Source organism: Aphelocoma coerulescens, chromosome 4, assembly GCF_041296385.1.
Source record: "Aphelocoma coerulescens isolate FSJ_1873_10779 chromosome 4, UR_Acoe_1.0, whole genome shotgun sequence".
Classification (NCBI taxonomy): Eukaryota; Metazoa; Chordata; class Aves; order Passeriformes; family Corvidae; genus Aphelocoma; species Aphelocoma coerulescens.
Window position 1 is genome coordinate 27595354 of NC_091017.1, and position 19220 is coordinate 27614573.

At 39.2% G+C, this 19220-nt stretch overlaps 1 protein-coding gene across 9 annotated transcripts in view; it reads left to right on the forward strand.

Annotated features, from left to right (window-relative positions):
• BANK1 (B cell scaffold protein with ankyrin repeats 1) overlaps positions 1-19220 on the forward strand; it is a 136899-nt gene that overhangs the window by 115736 nt on the left and 1943 nt on the right. For 4 of the 9 annotated variants that reach the window (XM_069013251.1, XM_069013252.1, XM_069013259.1 and 1 more), the window contains 4 exons: positions 219-503; positions 10421-10489; positions 12069-12253; positions 13868-13931. In XM_069013251.1, coding sequence (XP_068869352.1) covers positions 219-503; positions 10421-10489; positions 12069-12253; positions 13868-13931 — 603 coding nt within the window. Of the gene's footprint in view, positions 1-218; positions 504-10420; positions 10490-12068; positions 12254-13867; positions 13932-15432; positions 15533-18479; positions 18529-19220 lie in introns of those variants that run through there. The other 5 variants (XM_069013253.1, XM_069013260.1, XM_069013256.1 and 2 more) reach the window with 4 other exon arrangements.

Sequence of the window (19220 nt, forward strand, 5' to 3'; positions counted from 1 at the left end):
TCTATGTGAAATCACGAGGAAGCCCTGAAGTTGGAATTATTCCTTAGAGACATCCTCTCTACTGAGTTAGATGATCAGAAGCCTCTGAAAATGAGAGCGCTTTAGTTTAGAAGTGAAATTAGGTCTCTGAGCTACTTTAGGAAACTCTAAAGCTTTAAGATAAGTCCTAATCTCCTTTCTTTACCCTGTATATGCAACACAATTCCTTCCTTTTTCAGAGAGGAATTTTATGATGGACAGGAGTAGAAGAGAACACAGTGATGGCCTCACAACAGCATGCTGCAGAGAAGACCCAGGTACCTGCGAGGACAGTGAGGAGGAGCACCCCTACACTTGTGTGGCAGTGGATGAATGTGTGTACGATCTCATACTGGGGCAGGAGGAGCAGGAGGAGGAGAAAAGGAAGCACTGCAGGTCCTTTATCATGAACAGGCCGCCAGCCCCTGCCCCCCGGCCCGTGTGTTCGCCCAGCAGAGAGGAGAACACTCCCTACATAGTACAAGGTTGGTGCTGCTGCCTTGGAAATACTTTCTGGGAGAATGTAGAGGTCTCTTCTCTTCGAGGAGTAGCATTTTCTATAATGCAAAGATCCCTGTTCAGTTGCCTGCAAACCAACACGTTGTTTGTTTCAGTCAAGCTATTCTCACCCTTCAGATGAGCTGAGAACATCTCTGAATAATTTTCAGTTTTCATCTGAGATAGTATCACAGTTTTTATTTAGCTTTTAAAAAATTATGACAATATGATGGAAAATGAAGAATCACTGAGCTAGCTGTGAGTGTATCTGTTACAGCAATGCAATACAGAATGTGCTATATTATTTGAATTGCCTTTCTTTTCAGTTTCTTTATCAGAATGGTTTTACTTAAGGCTGAAATCTCTCAGAATTTTTTTTCTGTTGAGAAGAATTCTCTTTTCTGGGAGAAATGCCTGTGTGAGGATTCCTCTTTCAAGTATCTTTTCTCCAATTCAATATGCTAGAAATGGGCATTTTTAGGTAGGATCATTCTATTTCTAGAAGTAAAGATTATGTCCTTTTACCAGTTCTATGAAAACTGGGAAACTTTTTTGAGCTATTTCATGGAAATACGGGACCGGAAGGGATTTCAGATATCTTTGTAGTCCAATTCAGACTGAAACAAAATTTGAAAGTAACAAAAGGAGTTCAGTGAACATACTGAACCAGAGAGTTTTGTAAGTCCCAAAATCTATCCTGCCTGCATCTCCAGCCTCTTTTACAAAAACCTGCCAATATATAAGAATAAATGGTAAAAAAATAGGCTGACAAGGGACACCATTAGATTTCTTACTTCATGCTGTGCATGTTTTGCACTAAAACAGAATTAATACTATCCAAAACATGCTACCAGATACAAAGGAGCACCTCCTTTTTCATGCCTTTCTCAGTGATTTCTTTTATTCTTCCTAGCTAGCTCTCTTCCTCCAGGCTGTATAACTCCAGGTTAGGGGCAGAATGCATAGGCTAATGCATTCATCATTTAGTTGCTCTTTCTTCAGCATATTCAGGAGGTATAAGTATGAATCATTACAGTGTAATCCAATAATGGATGGGTACAGTGGGACTTTCACAGCTACAGAAGTCATGAAATGGCTGCTTTTACTGAGGTTGCTAGAGCAGTGTCTCAAATCTCAGTCCACCGTCATCGCAGACAGGCCAATGACTTGGAAACCCTTAGTGGAGATGCTTTATTTGGGAGATTGCTTTTACTGTCTTTTAATTGCACTGGAGTGTTTCTGCTCTGTTCACTAAGGCAGACGCTATCAGAGGAACTGCTTTGATGGGGCTGTGGTTCACCATGTGTATATATTCATATATACACACACACACAAGTTTTTTACCTTTGCTTTTATAAGCATGTAGTGGTAGAACAGTTATTTTCCTGTAGTTCTGTGAAAGCAGCCTCTGGCCACATTCCTTTGTTTACACAATGCATGAGGAAAAATAGAAGCACTTCAAGAAAGCTTCAGCTGACCACTCAGGTCTCTGTTTTCCTACCTGTCCTGCTGTTCTAGATCTAGAATATCTCATTTTTGTCCAGGTATTCCTGAGATAGCTAGTGAAATTTTAGACAGAAGGGATATATCTGCAGATGAAAGCTTTTTCTTGCTACCTGGATTGGCAATTTTTTCCCTCCACATTGGTTACAAAATTCCCTCTCCAGTCCAGAAACATCCCAATTTCCAGTTTATTATTTTAGAACTGCTCATATTTAATAAAAAAGATTGCTTCATCTGTATGAACCAGGAAACTTTATTTCGGTCCATCATTAAGATCTGCATTTGTTTGCAGCCCTTCTTTTATAAATTAAGTAGTATAAAATACTCTAGTTATGCATATACACATTTTTCATCCAGCAAATAAATTGATGATAGTTTTGGGATTTGTTTTCATCTATTATATTAAAAAGGGCATTGCAGATGTTGCGAAGTCGAATAATCAAAAAGGTAGAATTGAGGTAGTTTTACCCTTTCTCTCTGCCAGGAACATTGCAACACAGTAATAAGTAGGTAGCCCTATGCAGCTATTTATCTCAGGTATTTTATTTCATCTCGTGTTTAAAGTGGGTGAGCATAAAAACCTTCAGTGTTTTTCACTCTCATTTTGTTTAAAATATAATTCATGCTTGCCCTAGGGCCCATGTACTGTTTCAGACCTCCTGTTATAAACCCTTTGATTCTGCATCCACTGAGATTTTGGATGTCCAGTACGAAGTAACTAAGATTTTTGAGATGAACAGCATTACACAACACTTTGCTCTTTCAAAGCAGAGATACCATTGATTTCAGTGGCCACTACGAGTTCTCAGAACTTCAGATTAAATCCTTAGTGTGTCTAGTCAGTGCCCTGATGTCAGGCATTCACAAGCCTGTTTGCTGCCTTAAATGACTCATCTCACCTTTGGCTAGGGCTTTGTTGGAAAGAGAAGTCCTGTCCTGCAGAGCATCTTTTAGTTACTTAGCTGAGCCATCCTTCCATCCTCTGTATTCACTCTCTGTTTGCTAAATACCTTTTAACTTATAAAACAAATTATTTAAAATTCCTGTAAGAAACAGATTGTCTTCAATGCACAGTTCTGGTTGATCTTCAGAACTTTTCCCTTCTGGCATGCAGTAAGACACAGGTCCTGTGGAAAAATAGAGAGAATGCATTCACGATGCATAGAGGGGGGCTGTGTTAAGGCTACGTTTGCCCACAAATGGATCCCCATGTACTTTGGGAGTTCATGGAAAGCTCCATGCCCCAAGGATTGCAGAGGCTGCTGTGACAGTGCCATGCAAAGATGCAAGAGGAGGATTTGGTTTTGCCCTTTATGTACCCATAGATGGGCTCATTTATTGGGGGGGGAAGGTAAGCATTGCATAGCAGAAATGCCATTTGCCACTTGGACTGCATGCAGGTGACTCTTTTTAATTTATTTTAATATCCATCTGGAGAAATCAAGTGGCTGAATTCCTATAAGTGCTTTCACCACACATTGAATGAAGGCCATGATGTTACAAAAGAGTATCTTCTCCTTTAAGCAAAAGTGGTGATTTTATGAGAATAGCAACAAAGAGGAAAGGAAGCAAATAGCTTTCTTTGCAATAAGGAGTTTTCAAATACATGGAATCTCATGTTACAGGGGGCAGAAAGCCTGCTCCTTGTAGATTACCCCACTTGGTGTTTAAGTGGGGTAATCAAGTGAACAGGATAGGGAAACTCTTGATCTATAGAAAACAAACGTGGGACTTGACAAGAGTCACTTTCCGAGCAAGATCTACACTTCAAAACTTAGGCAGTAAACACTTAATGATGCAAGTTATCATCTGAACTACCACAATTTACAATTTGAGCATCTGCCTTGAATTTGCTGACAAATAAATTCTGGGAAACATGGGTGTGTTGAAAGATTTAAAACATAAGTGTTCTAATCGCTTTTGCTCAGTTTCATTTATAATAATTTCAAATTTTAATGAACATTCAAACTGCTGCATTGAACAGTGGTAAACAGACTGCATTATTAACAGAGAGTACATTTGTTCTTTAATTTAGACCACTGCAAGAATTCTGTCTTGTGTGTGAAAGGCTCATCAACCAGTGGAGCTGCAAATTGGTGCCAAGTAGCTCATTGTCCAGATGGTGTGCACTCTTACTGTGCTCTCTTACCATTCCTTAGGTGGTTAGTATTCCTCTGTAGCTTATTTCAATGTTTTGTTCAATTGTGTGCTGCCAAAACAACTGTTAAATAAACATTTGAAGGTGGTGTATTTTCAGTTTAGAGTGCAATTTTAATGTTCCCTATTGATACCAAGTTTGATTGAGCTGGAAACCAAAGTTCCCAGTGTAGTTGTAGGACAGGTGCATGAGTTTCTCCAGTGTCCCCCTACCATTTCTGAAGCCTGACCTACTAGGACTCCCTCAGGGATAAGGATTATGTTAGTGTCCTGATTTAATCATTTACCTCTCATCACAAACCACTAGTATGAAATGGTTTCTCTGCAGCAAAGATACCTGTCCTACAACAGCATAAATAAAACTTCCTATGCTATAGCCTTTATTTCTTTGCAAACCTCTCACAAATCCCTGAAAGAACGTATTTCCCCTCTGTGCACTGAAAACATTTTGCTATTTAAAGATAGCTGTCTGTGGGACCTCACACTAGGGTTAAAAATTAGAAGTGGAAAAATATGTTTTCCAGTTACTCTTCCAGAGGAGAATAACATTCTCATTGCTCATCAAAATCACAGGGTATGCAGAAGTAGCATCCAGTGGATATTTTTAGGGAGGCAGAATATCTCACATACAGAATAGACAGCATAAACCCACTGAAGTGAATAAATAAAATCCAGAACAGAACTGTTAGTGTCTTGGAAACTTATCAGGCTGATTACTGGGAAATACAGTGATCACATCCTGAGTCAGTAATTCTTATTATGCCAATTGTTTAAATGCTCTAAAGCAGGGGTTTCCAAAGTGTAGCCTCAGAGCCCATGCAAACTGCAGAACAGTTATGTCCCACAGAGGGATTCTGTAGTACTCTCCTACAGTGAATATAAAGTACTGCACTGCAGATGAATTTCATTATGTATTCCTAACTTAAGGGTGTTTTTCCATGAATGAAATACTAGGAAGCCCTGTTTGGCTGGCAGCTAGACTGTTTTTACAGACCTGGTTGGGAGTGGTACACCAGCTTCACCCACTGTATTCATTCAATCAGATTTTTTGTTATCTGAACTTTGGTAGGTTGAAACAAGTACTGAATAAGGTGCACAGAGAAAAAAATATTTATGCTGCCTGGTTGCAGACCAAACTGTTCCAAAAAGCATATTTGTAGTAAAACCAGATATAGAGTCCTTCCCTTTTTTCTTTTCTCTACTCAAGAAAAATGGGACTAAAAAAGTATAGTCAGGTTTTACATGCTGGAGCAAATACTGTTGAGTATGTCACTAAAGTCCTTCCAACTTCCATGATCTACTAAGTTAAAATTCTGACAAGAGCAAAATTGTGAGAGTTCTTTTCATTGTGTGTGGTACTGTGGTACACAGTACATTGACACCACCCTCTGAACAGCACCTTAAACTAACCACTGGTGCCTCTTCTTCTCACTTGCTCTTTACCCCTTTTGTAAGAAGGGGGTTCTGGTATTATTTTTATTATCTTGCTTCAGTGTAGGGGAGTCATCTCTGTAGAATTTCCTGAGGTCCTTCCATGACCAAAGTTGCTGGGATTCTAGCAGATTTGAGCTCTTATTTGTCAGACTCAGAATCTCACTGCAGATTGTGAAGAGAATTGCTGGTGAGCATATGTTTATTTTTGGATTAATATTTTCACATTGTCATTACACTGTAATTCCTTTCTAAATCGTTTTGCTTTTGGTCTGAGAAAATGGAGTGGTTGATTCTCAGGCAGCTAAGTAGATGTGGAAGGTAGAGGCTGGCAATGGCCTGTATAAGTTTGGATGAGGGGATGTGATGCTGTCACTGGAAAGCCCTGGCAGCCCTGGGCCACTGCACATAAGGGAGCAGCGTGGCAGGTTGGTGTTTCTGCGGGTGCACTTGGCATCACCCAGTCTTCACTCTGATGAAATGACTGTTGTGTGTTCTCAAAAATGTTTTAAGTGTCAGGCTGCACATGTAGACCTGATCAGAATTCCTGTACCGGTTCAGTGGTCACTCATTTTCCTGCACTGGTGCATTAAAACTGCTCAGTCTTTTTCCCTTTGCCTTGTCATGGTGTACCCAGACACCAATGCTGCCCTCACAGGACAACTTCTGGGACTTTAGCCTTTGTTACCTTTCACTACACAGCCATCCCTTCTCCACAGTGCCTGGACCTCCTTAGATCAGATTCATGAGCTGTGCTGATAGGCTTTTAATCTGTGCCCAGCTGCATTGCCGTGGAAAAAGAAAAAATTCTGTTTACAAGGTCCCATTTCCTTAGTTGATTTCATGTTACAAATCACTGGAATTTTTTGTTTTCATTTTGAATATGTGAAATATTTTGTATAAATTTTGGGAGTGGTCATTTATCATCTCTTACAAAATTTACTGGTTGGCATTGCATTGATGACCTCTTTCTAGTCCTCCTGCTGAGTGATGTTCAGGGTGTTAGCAAACAAAACAGACAAAAGGAAAATGAGATCTAAAAAGATGTGAACAAACATCTGCAGAGTTCTCATCTCCTGAATAATAAGCATCATTCTACTATATTCCTTCCTTAGTATCCCCTGTGTATTTGTCATGTCTTGCTGTACTACATCTAATTTACAATCTAATCCCTACCAGAAAAAAAGAACTTGGAGGTTTTGTTTGCCTAGGTACTATGAATACAAGTTTAAATGTTAAAATGTTTAAATAATGTGGAAAAATTGAATGGACAAAGACAGGAGTCTCTCCCTGCAACATATCCTAACCAGCAATTCACCCCTCCTTCTCCATTCTTCCATTAATCACAAATTAATTACATGATGATTCTAAAATGAATGAAGCAAAAACCTACTAAGAACAAGGAGACAGCTTGAAAACCCACTGTAATTTGCAACTGAGTTGTGTTACTAAGTGCAACCCGAGTGTACTAATTAATTTGAATTATCACTTAGCCATGTGTTCATATAAAGATTTTGTTTTCCTGTATTTTAATTTTGAATGTTTCCTAAGGAAAACAGTCATAGATAATTTTGTTTGGAACATCAGCTCAATGAAGCTGATGAATAAATGTATCTTGAATTTACTAAGCAAGCTGAATTCAAAATAGTGATGTTTATTGATGGATTTTCTTAACCACTGTGTCTTTTCTCCTTTGTGTTTGTTCTACTGAGAGTGTCAAGTAAGTATGTATTGGGTATGATTAGTTCATGTATTCTTCCAGATGGTAGGTTCATCAGTCTAGCTTTGTTTGAATCACTAGTGCATAGTGGAAACTCTTGTTTGATTTTTAGGGGTAGTGTTGCCAATACACCAAAGCAGGCAACATCCCTCATCGTTTAGATGAGTAAAGTAAAATATAAATTAGAAATCATATCTTGGTTGATCATTGCTTCTTAGCTGATACGAATTCTTCTCTCCCATGATCTAACCCTTTCCATGTTTTGATTGCCTGTGTTTCTAATTATATCACTAAGCAATTTTTGAAATGTCATAGTGCATCTGTGACTCCTTAACATTACAGCTTTGTGTTAGAAATTCAATTAATTCTGAAAATAAAATGCCTGTTCCTTTTGTCAACCTGCAGCTATTGTAAAAGCTTTCATTCTCTTTTTCTAGACCCTTTATACTCATCACAGTTTCTTGCACAATTTGTGACCATAAAATGCTCTTCTTAGTTCAGAATTATACACAAAAGATGTAGATTTCAAGTGTTTCTAACCCTTCTGCAGTGCTAACCACGAAAATATTAACCAAATTTCAAGCCTCATAGCATTATTTACCTGCATGTGCAGGCAGCCTGAAACAGCATCTCTAGTTAGTCTGAGATAAAACAGGCAATTCAGAGTTCCTTGGATCCCACTCACTTTCCAAGACTTACGTTAGGGATTTCCCCAGTTTTGTCACACTTCTTAAAGGTTGTTTTCTGGTTTCATGTCCTATTAGAAAATATTGCAGTAGTTTCATTCTCTCTGAGTTTGTTTTGCTGGAAGAATATTGAGGTTACATTACATTCCTAAAGAGAGATATTACTGCCTGAGATACAGAAGTGTATTTAGGGCTTGCAAAGAACTTCATCTGTAACCTGTAGCAGCTGAAGAGAGGAGGGGGAATGAAGTGGAATTACTTATTAGTTCTCTCAGCCTCCTTCAATTCTGAGAAACTGCAAAAGAAGTTTGTTGTAGACAAAAATTAAATGGCATGTATAGGGTCAGGACCTTTAATATGTAGATTTCGACGTACAAACATCTAGGGGTACTTCAGCCAGGCACAACATGATTAAAAATCTAAAAGGACACTCTTTCTGATCATACAGATGTTATTGAAGGGTGCACAGTAAGTATAATAGAAGTACTGCAACATTTTAATCAGATTATCTGTGGCAGAGAGGCCCAGAAAATAAAAGAATATATGTCCTTACTTGAAGGATTGTGGCATTCTGACCCTTTAAAAAATTGCTATATTAATATTGCTTTTCTGAAGGAATATTTACTTTATCTTCCATTTAAAAAAATAAGAACATATCCCTGTGCAAGATTGGCTGTTTCTTTTATTTCACTGCTGTATTCAAATAGTTCATAAGTAAGCAATTGGAATGTGGGAATGAAAGGGGAATTTCCAGAGTTCTCCCTAAGCCTATGGCAGTTGTACAGTGGCGTGTGCCTGCCTTTCCAGGCATTCCAGAAACAGGTGTTTGTTTTCACTGACCTCACCCACACTGAAGACTTACTGCCAACTAAAATCACTTCAGCAAGATGCGAGACATAAAGTGGTTTTAACAATTTTACTTTTCACTGGAAGAGTAATTCCTTTTCTGATTACTCCAGCCCTGCAAAACTCAGCAGAAATTTCAAAGCCTATCAATTAAAGTGCTTTTCAATCAGGCACATTGTTGAGTATGTCCCTTCTCCTCCTTATGCAGTAAAATTCAGTCTGCCTGCATTACCTCTGTGCTCTCATTACTTTAATTTTGTCTTTAAAAGGAGAATACTATTTCAAGTAGAGAAGAAAACACTGTGACCATACTTAGTCGGATTCTTTGATAATTATAGAGAAGAGTATTTAAAAGTTAAGATCTGTCAGTGTTTGGCTGAACTAGGGATGTAATATCAGCATCTTGTGCTGCCTGTATAGTTCTTTCTCTCTCTCCATTTCACCTGAGAATTTTTTAAGGAATATCAAGTCCCCCAGCTGTTTTCATTCAGCATCACCTTCCATCCAAGCCTATTCAGGAGTTGGCATAACTACTTTATTCTGCAGTGCAGGAATCGCTCCTTCCTCACCTCTGCATGTAGCATGTGCTGGGTTTAGGTGTCACAGTGGTCTTGATCATCCATTTTACAAATTCCTCTGAGAGAAGAGGGCAAGGTAGCCTGAGCAGGCAGACAAAGAGCAAACTCCACTGGGTTTCCCTGGTCAGCAGGAGCAAGGAGCCAGGACTCCAGGCTACCACACAGAGTGTGCCTGCTCCACTGCTGGAGCAGAGCTCTCTTGGCCTGGGCCTTGGTCTCCAGGAAAATATTTGCTCCATTGAACTGGCACATTTGCTGCATTGCAGTGATGACAGAGGACTACTTAATTGGCAGCAATTGTTCTAGAATCTAGATTGTCAGTTTGTTTAGTGAAAATCAGAGCTGAGACTTGAGAGAAAGCTACTGCCACACAGGCTAAGTCAGAAACTGAGCAATTCCCACCTTCTGGGTTTCACATATGCTGCCAGCAAAAGTTTGACTGTAGCATTTCATGGTATATCCGGGCTGGCTGTACTCTGGGCACTTGACAGGAATGGGAATGATGGGCTATGCTAACAGAGGGGTTGTGCTTTGCTGTTTCTAGTTCTTGAATAAAGTAGACACAAATACATGCACACAACTTTCTTTAGCAGTGTCACTATTATACCTAGCATTATTGGGGGTTTTTCTGCCTTAGCTTCTAGTAAAGTAAGAGACAGGCTACAGTGTCTGTACCATGTGAAGAACGGCGAGATCTTGCTGTTTCTTCTAAACAAGTAATATGCTAGTGTGATAAGTCCATTTTATTTTCTTCAAAGCTTCTTGTAATGGTTTCTCTAATATCAGTAATCCTGCCATTCTGTGCAACAGAACAATTTTTCAAGTAATTAACATTAGACTGACAAGTGGGTTGAAAAATACTCCTAGACTAGAACAAAAAATGTATTCCAGCTGGCTTTTATGAGTCTCCTTCCTTCGTTCAGAATGTGTGATGGGTTTTATTGCCATTTTTCAACTTCCTTATATTCTTAATTTTGTTGCAGTGTTTCAGCAAAAGGCCACTCGAGCGACCAGTGACAACAGCAGGACATACTGCGAGGCCAGGAATCCTGGTACAGAATTTCATTTAGCTTTTTAACTGCCTTGATATTTTTCAGTAGAACTAACTGAGTTTTGCTGTGACTTGATTTTGGGTGATTTAGCATCTGTTTTGCCACCTATGATTTATATCCTTAATGGTATTGCAGCACTAAGAGATCAGATTAAAGAAAGAATACTAAAAGTTACAGTCTTGTAGGAAAGATTTGTAGAGTCAGGGTTACTTTACATTTTTCTGTTTCCTTTCATCATTGTGATTAAACCTAAGAAAAGGAAGGACAGGAGGGCTCAGCTGTGCACTGATTCCAGCCATGGAAAGACAGTAGTAGGAGGAGCAACAGTTTCCTCCTGTGTGCCCCAAGATCCATGTAAAATTAATTACTTGTGGTAGTCCAGTTGTTATTTGAGTTGTAGCACATTACAGTGTTGCTACTATAAATTCCATTAATGGTACCTTAAAATAATTAATATTATGTACAAAATGAATAAACACTGAATGAAGATATTTCCTCCTGCTTCAGTTATCAAGTAGCAGGTCAGGATTAAAGCATACAAAGCAGCATGTAATCACTGATTTATTACTGCACTGGGGGAATGCAGACTCCAGTGCTGCTGACACTGCCTTGCAGGAATGCTAAACCACTTAAGAAAAGAATACAGGACCTTCTAGATCTTGCTGTGGTGGAATATTGGTAGCACAGCTCCACAAACCAACCTCGTGGCCTTCTCTGATGGAGTGACTACATGGTTTTATGGGTCTGAGTACAAACAGTGCAGTTTTACCTAACCTGGTCTGATCTGCAAATAATCCTGTCAGATGAAAGGTCGTTAATCCATCAAAATAGAACCAATTAGCTGAGAAGCAAAAGAGTAGAGATTCATGCTCACTGTGTGCTGGTATGATCAGAAAGAGTACTGGGAGAAGCTAAAGTAGCTGTTTATTGCTTTCCTTAGTGTATTTCCCTTTGAACAATCATTCCTTGCTTGAAATGAAGATAGTGGTAACAGAAAAATTTCTATCCTGGCCACACTCCCCATGCAGTGAAGGAGGTGCAACAGCCTCATAGAGGGCTCAGAGACCCCAGTTGCATGGCTGCTCATGTGTTCTGGATCAGCTAGTCAAGTATCAGTATCCTGGAGAGAAGCAGTGCTACATCTCCCTGGACCAAGCTGTGAATCTGAATAATGCACATCTCCCTTTAGTTGTGCACCTGTATCATATTCTCCAGGAACACTGGACTGCAGGGTTTTCTTGTTGCTGCAATGTGTTTAATAATTTGGAGGAAGAAAATCTTGTGAAATTTCAAAATGCTTCCTTACCAAACTTTTGAGATATGCAATGTAGGACCTTGAAGAAGAAAGGGATAAAAAGGCACTGTGGATATTTTATATAGCAACCATTTCCTTTAAAATGTCAGTAGTACAATGGTAGTGCTAGTAGGAAATTCTTTTATGAACCAGCACTAATGGAGAATCCGTGGACCTGGGCAGTAGTAATGAACAGAATGTTTGGTATGCAGCTCTGCTGCCAGAGAGTAATGGTAGAATCCACATTGATTTGTTGCATTTCTCACTTTGTACATTTTGTTGTAGCAGCACACAGAGGCCACACTGAGACAGTAACTTACAGCACTGTGGTACACAACATCCCTCCTGAACAGAAAGAACTCATCCACTTGCAGGAACAGGTGAAAAAGGGGGAAATTTCTGTGGATGAAGCCCTTGGCAGATTTAAGGAGTGGCAGAACAAAAAGCAGAGACTACCATTCACTCAACAGGTATGAGTTTGAAATTTGTTCCTTGATAGAAATCTTGATCAGAATTCTGAAAACAAGATCTTGTGTTTTGGCTCCTGCATATGAGGTCAAAAGTAATAATCATGATTTACACTCAAATCAGCTCCCAAGGAGCTTGCTCCTTACAGTTCTGATTCTTCTAGAAACCCATTTCCACTGTTGTTTGATTACTTGAGAGGTTTTCTGAATTTGGTTAAAATCCAGAGTTAAATATGTTGGTCTCATAAGACTTGTGTTTTAAACTGTTGTGTGATGTGCATCTTTCATGAAGCCTTATGTCACCAAACAAGCCAAATGTGCTATTGAGCAGTGTCAGCTAACAGAAACATGACTATATCAAACTTACATTTATTACATTCATTTAATATTTATTAACTTACATCAGGCTTTATGCCTGTCTGAAAGTGTTGAATATACTTAGTGAAATCCACAACTGTTGGCAAGGCTCTACAGCTCCTTTGTATTCAATGTATGGAGTAAATTGAGGTGCACAAAAACAGGATTTACAAAAGCCCACACACTGAGTCACTGAAAGAACTGCATCAAAGCTCCGAGCCATGGAGAGGAGGTCTGTTAATTACTTCTAAAAAGACACATGGAGGAAGAGGTTATGGCCTCATTTTATTTGAGGTCATGCATTAAGAAAAATAATTTCTTGTTGTCCTTTAGGTCATTTAGTAGAAAGAGGAAAAGCAAAGCTAATTTACTGCTTTTCAGAGTGGGAGAGCTATCAGATGCTGTCAGCAAGGAGAATGCTCTTTGTGTTTGCTTCTACTTGAAAGTCTGAGCTTTGTCATCACAGTGGAACATTCAACAGCAAAAATGCAAGGGCCTGGAACAGTTTGGGAGCCCATTTCCCAAGCTGGGCACCAGCAGCACAGCACTGGGAATGTGAGGGATGCCCCCTTCCAAATCCATCTGCAGCCAAGCATGCAGATGAATTACTGGTATTGGTCTCTCAGTCAGGGGCATTTCTTGTGGAGGAAGATGGTATCTAATCTGTGCCATGATAGCAGCACCAAGTTGTAAGTCTTTTTTTTTTTTCTTGGTGAACTGTAAGATGCCTGTATTTTAAGGAAGATTTACTTGGCCCGTTTTCAGTGCTTCAGGGAAAAAGCTACTTTGTAGGGGTGGTTTGTACTCTGCATTACATGTGTGACTTTTCTTTGGTTTTGTTCCATAAAAAAGTCTTTTCTTCTTACTCCTCTATATACATGATGAACTGACTTCATGCTGTCACTGCAGTTGTTTGTCCTTCACTTGGATTTTTGAGGAAAAATCACTTGTCCAAAAAGAAAACAACTCCAAAACAAAAAACCCCAAAGAAACAAAAAAGAACACCCAAGCCTCTGTAATCTAATGCCAGAATCATTGTAACTTACTGCTGGCAGGGATAACTCCACAAGACTCTTAGGTAAAAATGCCAAAATTAGCATCATAAACATTTTTCAGTCTTTTAAAATTATTTTCCAAGAGAGAGATGCTTGGTGTTCAGAATGCTAAAGAATCCAGCTTTTTATATTGACTTATTATTTTACAATAAGCTTCCATTACTGATCTCTGCTGCTGATTGTATGCTTGTTTTTTCACTTAAAGGAAAAAGTGCATCATCTTAGAGACACCACTATCAGGAACAGACAAGAAAATGAAAACCTGAATGGTAAGTTGCACTTTTTCTGCCTTTTAGGACTCTGAAGCCTTGAACTGTAAGTATAGTACAGAAGTCTGATCCAAACCCTTTTGGATTGGGCACTGAATTTGTAATGACCATTTTCTGTATCTGACCACATTTATTTTAGCATAATCAGGCCTTCAGCTGTATCAAGATTTCATCCCAAAGATTAAATCACTACGAGTTAATGGGGCAGAAAATTTACCAAGCCTCTGTGACTCAACTTTTCTGTAGCCTATTTCCTACTGCATCATCAGAATTTGGGTAGATGGCTTCTTTAGAACAATTTGCTTGATGACTTCAGTATTTTATTTGTAAATCGGCCATCAGTTTGCAAATTCTTGATAAACTTTCTACTGGTACAGCAGGTTTTTTTAGTATTATGGTCATTATGTAAAGCTGTAGCATTGGTGATTTAAGATGCCTTTGTCCCTTTTCAGGGAGAAAAATGGGATTTTTGGGGTTGTCCTGTGCAGGGCTAAGAGCTGGACTCTATGATCCTTGTGGGTGCCTTCCAACTCAGAATATTCTATGATTCTTTGTGATTGAATGTCATCTGCAGTAGTATAGGTCATCTGCTTTTCCTGCAAATGATTTTCTCTCGTTGTTACAAAAAGAGTATATTAGATGGTATTGGTTTTAGGCCTGTGATTTCTGGGAACTTCAGTACATATGCTGAAAGGAAAATCAGTGTTTCTTTTTCACATTGGACTTAGTGCCAGTTGTATAATCTCTGTTTAAAATTATCACCCTAATGTGTCAATGCTTTACTGCAAGAGAGAAAAATAATACACAGTACTGCTTTCATTATTCTCTTAGTGTTGTATTTATGTGAACTTTTGAGATATTGTAATTAATTAAGGGAAATTCTTGCTGGCCTGGTGGCTTCTTTGCAGTCCAGATACTTCGGTTTAATATCCTCTGTGGCTGGTGGGGGTGCCATGTCCTGAGCTAAAGTCTTCACAAGGTGATCAGAACCTGAGGGCTTGGGATCACTGCAGCTCATGGTAACATGAGGGTGATTCTTGGGAAGTATTTGTCTGTAGGGTTTCATTTTAAGGCCACAGCAGCAGTCCTGCCTCTGTAGCTGTCCTCCCTCTCCAGAGTTCATTTATTGGATCATACCAGCAGAAATGTAGTATCAACACTAGAATTGTTAACTTTGTGAAATTATCCAGTAACTCAGGTAATGATCACTATATTCCCTTCTGATCCTAACCTCTCTGCCCTCTGTTACACTATCATATATCCTGTGATGCATATAAGTCAGCAGCTTTGCACTGCAGAAATACAGGGGGAAGAATCATTATGGTCTGTGTCTAACAACAGAAATCAAGTATTTCAATGCTTGAAAATAAGGATTTCCTCTAGAACTGGAAGCACATCCATGGCAAGAGTAAACAAGGATCTCAGAAGGCCAGTATCTATGTCCAGACATAAACAAATTGCCTGCAACAAAAATGACAATCACTTTCTTTTCTCCTTCAAGGTTCCTAAGGAAGAGAGACCAGGAGCATTCATTTGAGAGACATTTTGTTTCACATGCCATTTAGTAAAGTGGTATGTGTGAATGTCAGCAGTCCTCAGATTTGTTCAAAGAATTCCAGTTTTCACATGTATATACAGGCTCTCCCTGCTGTACCTTTAAAAACATGGGCCTCCCTCTCTAGACTCCGTATTTGAAACCAGGATGTGGACAGTCTTTTTCGTAGACAGTTTTTGAAGTCTTGATTGAGGATTTAAAGAGATCAAATCTGAAGTCTGTTAGAAAATGAATTTGATTTTATTTTAATGAGAAAGGAAAATATCTCCTACAAATTGGTATGGAACGTAATTTTTAGTTTCTTGGTAAGTTTGATCTTGCTCCCACTGTAATGAAGTTATTAATGAGAGTGGCACTCATTTCAGTCTTCCATTATAACATTAGATGCTATCTTAAAGTTCATGTCTCATTTTGTGACAGTTTAGTATAGGACTGAATAAAACCTAAAAAAAAGAAATCAACTGCAAAGCAAAAGGTTCTGCCACTCTTGGAGTGCAACATCGACAAAACCCTATTTTAAGAACAATGAAATAAGGCGTAGGCATGTAGAACATTCATTTGTAGAAAGTACAGACACAGACAATAGTTTAGCTCAATATTATATAACACACATATGGTCTGACCTGTAGACATTGATAATACTTGTTTTTTTTCAAGATGTTAGCCAACAGACCAAAACCAAGAAAAACAAATACCTGAAATAAAATTTCAGGGAAATACATGAAAGGTTTGTGGACAGAAACTCCACTTTTATATCTGAGTAGCCCAGATTTTTCAGGGTATACCACCAAAGTACTGAACTAGAAGTAGCTTACTGCCCATGGGAGACCTCCTTAAGCATAGGGTAAGGCTTGAGAGTCTTGGGTTTCTGCATGTCCACTAATAGAGCAAATAGCAGCAGCTGAGACAATATTTAGGCAAGGATTACTAGACAAGTTTCCTTTAAAGTCTTAAAAAAACCCACAGCTTTCACGTGCACTCCATGTCCTTACTTCCTAGCACATGGGAATATTTAAAAACCTGTGTGATGCCTATCTACATCATTGGGCATTTGAAATACCTATGTGAATCTCATTTAGCCATTTCTGAACATGGAATTTCAAAATCTGCCTACTATTGCAGTTACATTATGGCACCTTGTGTGTCACATCCCACAGCTTTAGTCATCCAGCACCTAAAAATATGCACAAGATTGCAGAAACTACGTAAGAAGGTTTGAGTTGCTTGTAGTTAGCTACCTCGTCATAGCTAATCTCTGTAGAGGTTAGAAGGCTCTGTAGAGCCTTGAACTTGTTCATTAGGGACGCAGAGTAAAGTGCCAGGTTCCTCATCAAAACTGGGAATGACTGATGCTCTGTTCTCCAGGCCTGGCACAGCAGCAAGAACTGAGTAGTAGGTGTCCCTGCTTCATTGCTAGGTAATGAGCAAGACAGAGGCCACAGAGGACAACCTATAACTCAGCTGGCCTGCAGGAGACAAATATTGCATTATGCAAAGGTTAAGCTTGATTTATTGTTATTGGTGGTGGTGTTACTACAACTATTATTATTTCAATGCCAGCAACATCTATAATGGTTGAAGGTAGGTCTTGGAAAAAATGTTAGATGTTTTAGTAGTCCTCCAATGACAAATATACACAAGGGACAAATGAGCAATTCAGTCTTTGCAGCTGTTCAGTCTTGGCCTTCCTGGCAAGACTGGCAAGGTAAGTGGCTTGCTGTGGAAAGGTCAAAGCTTCTTCCACAGGCTACTCAACTGCAAGCATTTATTTCTTAACTGGTAAAATCAGTAGGTACTGACACTGGAAGTGGCCTTCCTATCCAAGAAGGGCAAGCTTACTAGCTGTTGCTGTAGATTGTTTAATACTGACCTGCTCCTGTAAGTAGCCAGGTCATCCACTGCAGTAAAGGCATCCTCCACAGAATTTCTTCTTCCAGATTTTGATTTCCAAATCTGTAGATGCCCAACTTGCTGCCAAAGACCAAATCTCTTTCCCATCTTGATCCAAAAAACACCCAGAAGAGCACTGTGTACATTCTACAAACTGGCAGGTTATTGATTACATTTGCTATCCAAAATGTCTGGCTTCATTCCTCAGCCCTCATCAGTGCTTTGCTTTTAGTCCAAGTTGCTAACAGATTGCTTATTCATCAGTTGATGCCTCTCCAGCTTGCAGGTTGTGACTAAGTAGAGTTCCCTGAAAACTAAAAAAACATCTCTTATTTTTGAGCACAACCACCAATTTCTGTTGTCTCTGCTAAGGTAATAGGAAGATGAACAAAGACAGAGCCTAATTTTGGCATTTGGATCCACAGGCACTAAAACTGCTTTAACCAACCCAGTTAGCAAAGCTGAAATACCATGGGACCCTGAAGCACATACAAGCTTTTGTATGTTTGGACGGTGAGGAAGTCATAGAAAAGCTGCTTTTTTCTTCATGACTTCAACAGTATTTCAGTCAGGACTTCTAGTCTTGAAAATACTTGCTTGGTAGTTTACAATAGTGTCCATTGGACTTGTGAAGGAACATCTTTAGCCTGGCTTATTCCCAATTTCTTAGCTTCACATGATGTTCAAAGTTAAAATCTGGAAAATAACAAAAATCTGTTTCCTGCCTTTTTGTCACCAATTCAGGTCTTCATGAGGCAAGTTCACAGTCCCACTGCTGACAGGAGTTCACCAAGACAATGAATATCCATGTAACTCTTGCCTCTCGTAATTGCCTCCAAGAGAGACCAACCTTGCTGTTGGGAGTAAGAGTTGTACAAAATCTACCTCATGTCATTCTCCCACACAACAACTGCTTATTTCTGTGAATGTCTCTTGCTCCCCTGCTCCCAGGGACATGTGTTGTCTTCATATTTGAAGTAAAGCACATAAAAAGTGACTCATTGTAGAAATGTGTTTTCTGAATTATTCAGCTTTGAAAGATATTCTGCACAAGCCTAACTTATTGATTTCAATTATTATTGATTGCACCTTTTTCTTTTTAGTCTACAACTAGGAGCCCAACAGACAAGGAAAGATGCCTAATTACCCGAGGTAAGAACAGGTATATGAATGCACACGCACACACACCCATGCACAGACATGTTGTTTGTCATGGAAACAAACACTTGTGGAGGAACTTTGCATCAGAGTGCACTTGTGTAACAGGAGGATGGAAGTGCATCTCAGAGGCTCTGATTTCACAAGATAAACCATTCTCACTGGTCTGGTTTGTACTAGAACTTCTGTTTTATCAGCTATCAAGCTACTCTGGTTTAGCGCAGGGCAGATTAGCAAGCAGTGAGGCACTCACTTGTGGGTGCAGCTGAAGAGAGCTCCTGCTAGTTATTGCCACTAAGGCAGGGTATGCACCTAAAAGCTGCATCAGAGTCCAGTCCTACATCCTGATTTCACAAGCAGTATCAAACACTGAATAAAGTTGAAAGCCATAGATGCAAGGATGTGTGCAGATGAAACATGAGACCAGTGGTCATTTCAGTGCTGGGAGGCTTAGAGGTGAGGATACTGTCTCTGCAAACACCAGAATTTTCCAGTGGTTGTGCTAGTGAGTTTCTTGGGTTTGGGGCATCTAATGAGCTCTTTAATAGTTGGGGTGCTTAAGTATTACTGTCTGCTACCTCATCATATTACTATTACATTAATATATTGTTACAGTATTAATATTTTTGCTATTATTACATAATATTATTAATTTTGTTAAATAATGTTTGTTCACAGTAGCAAAT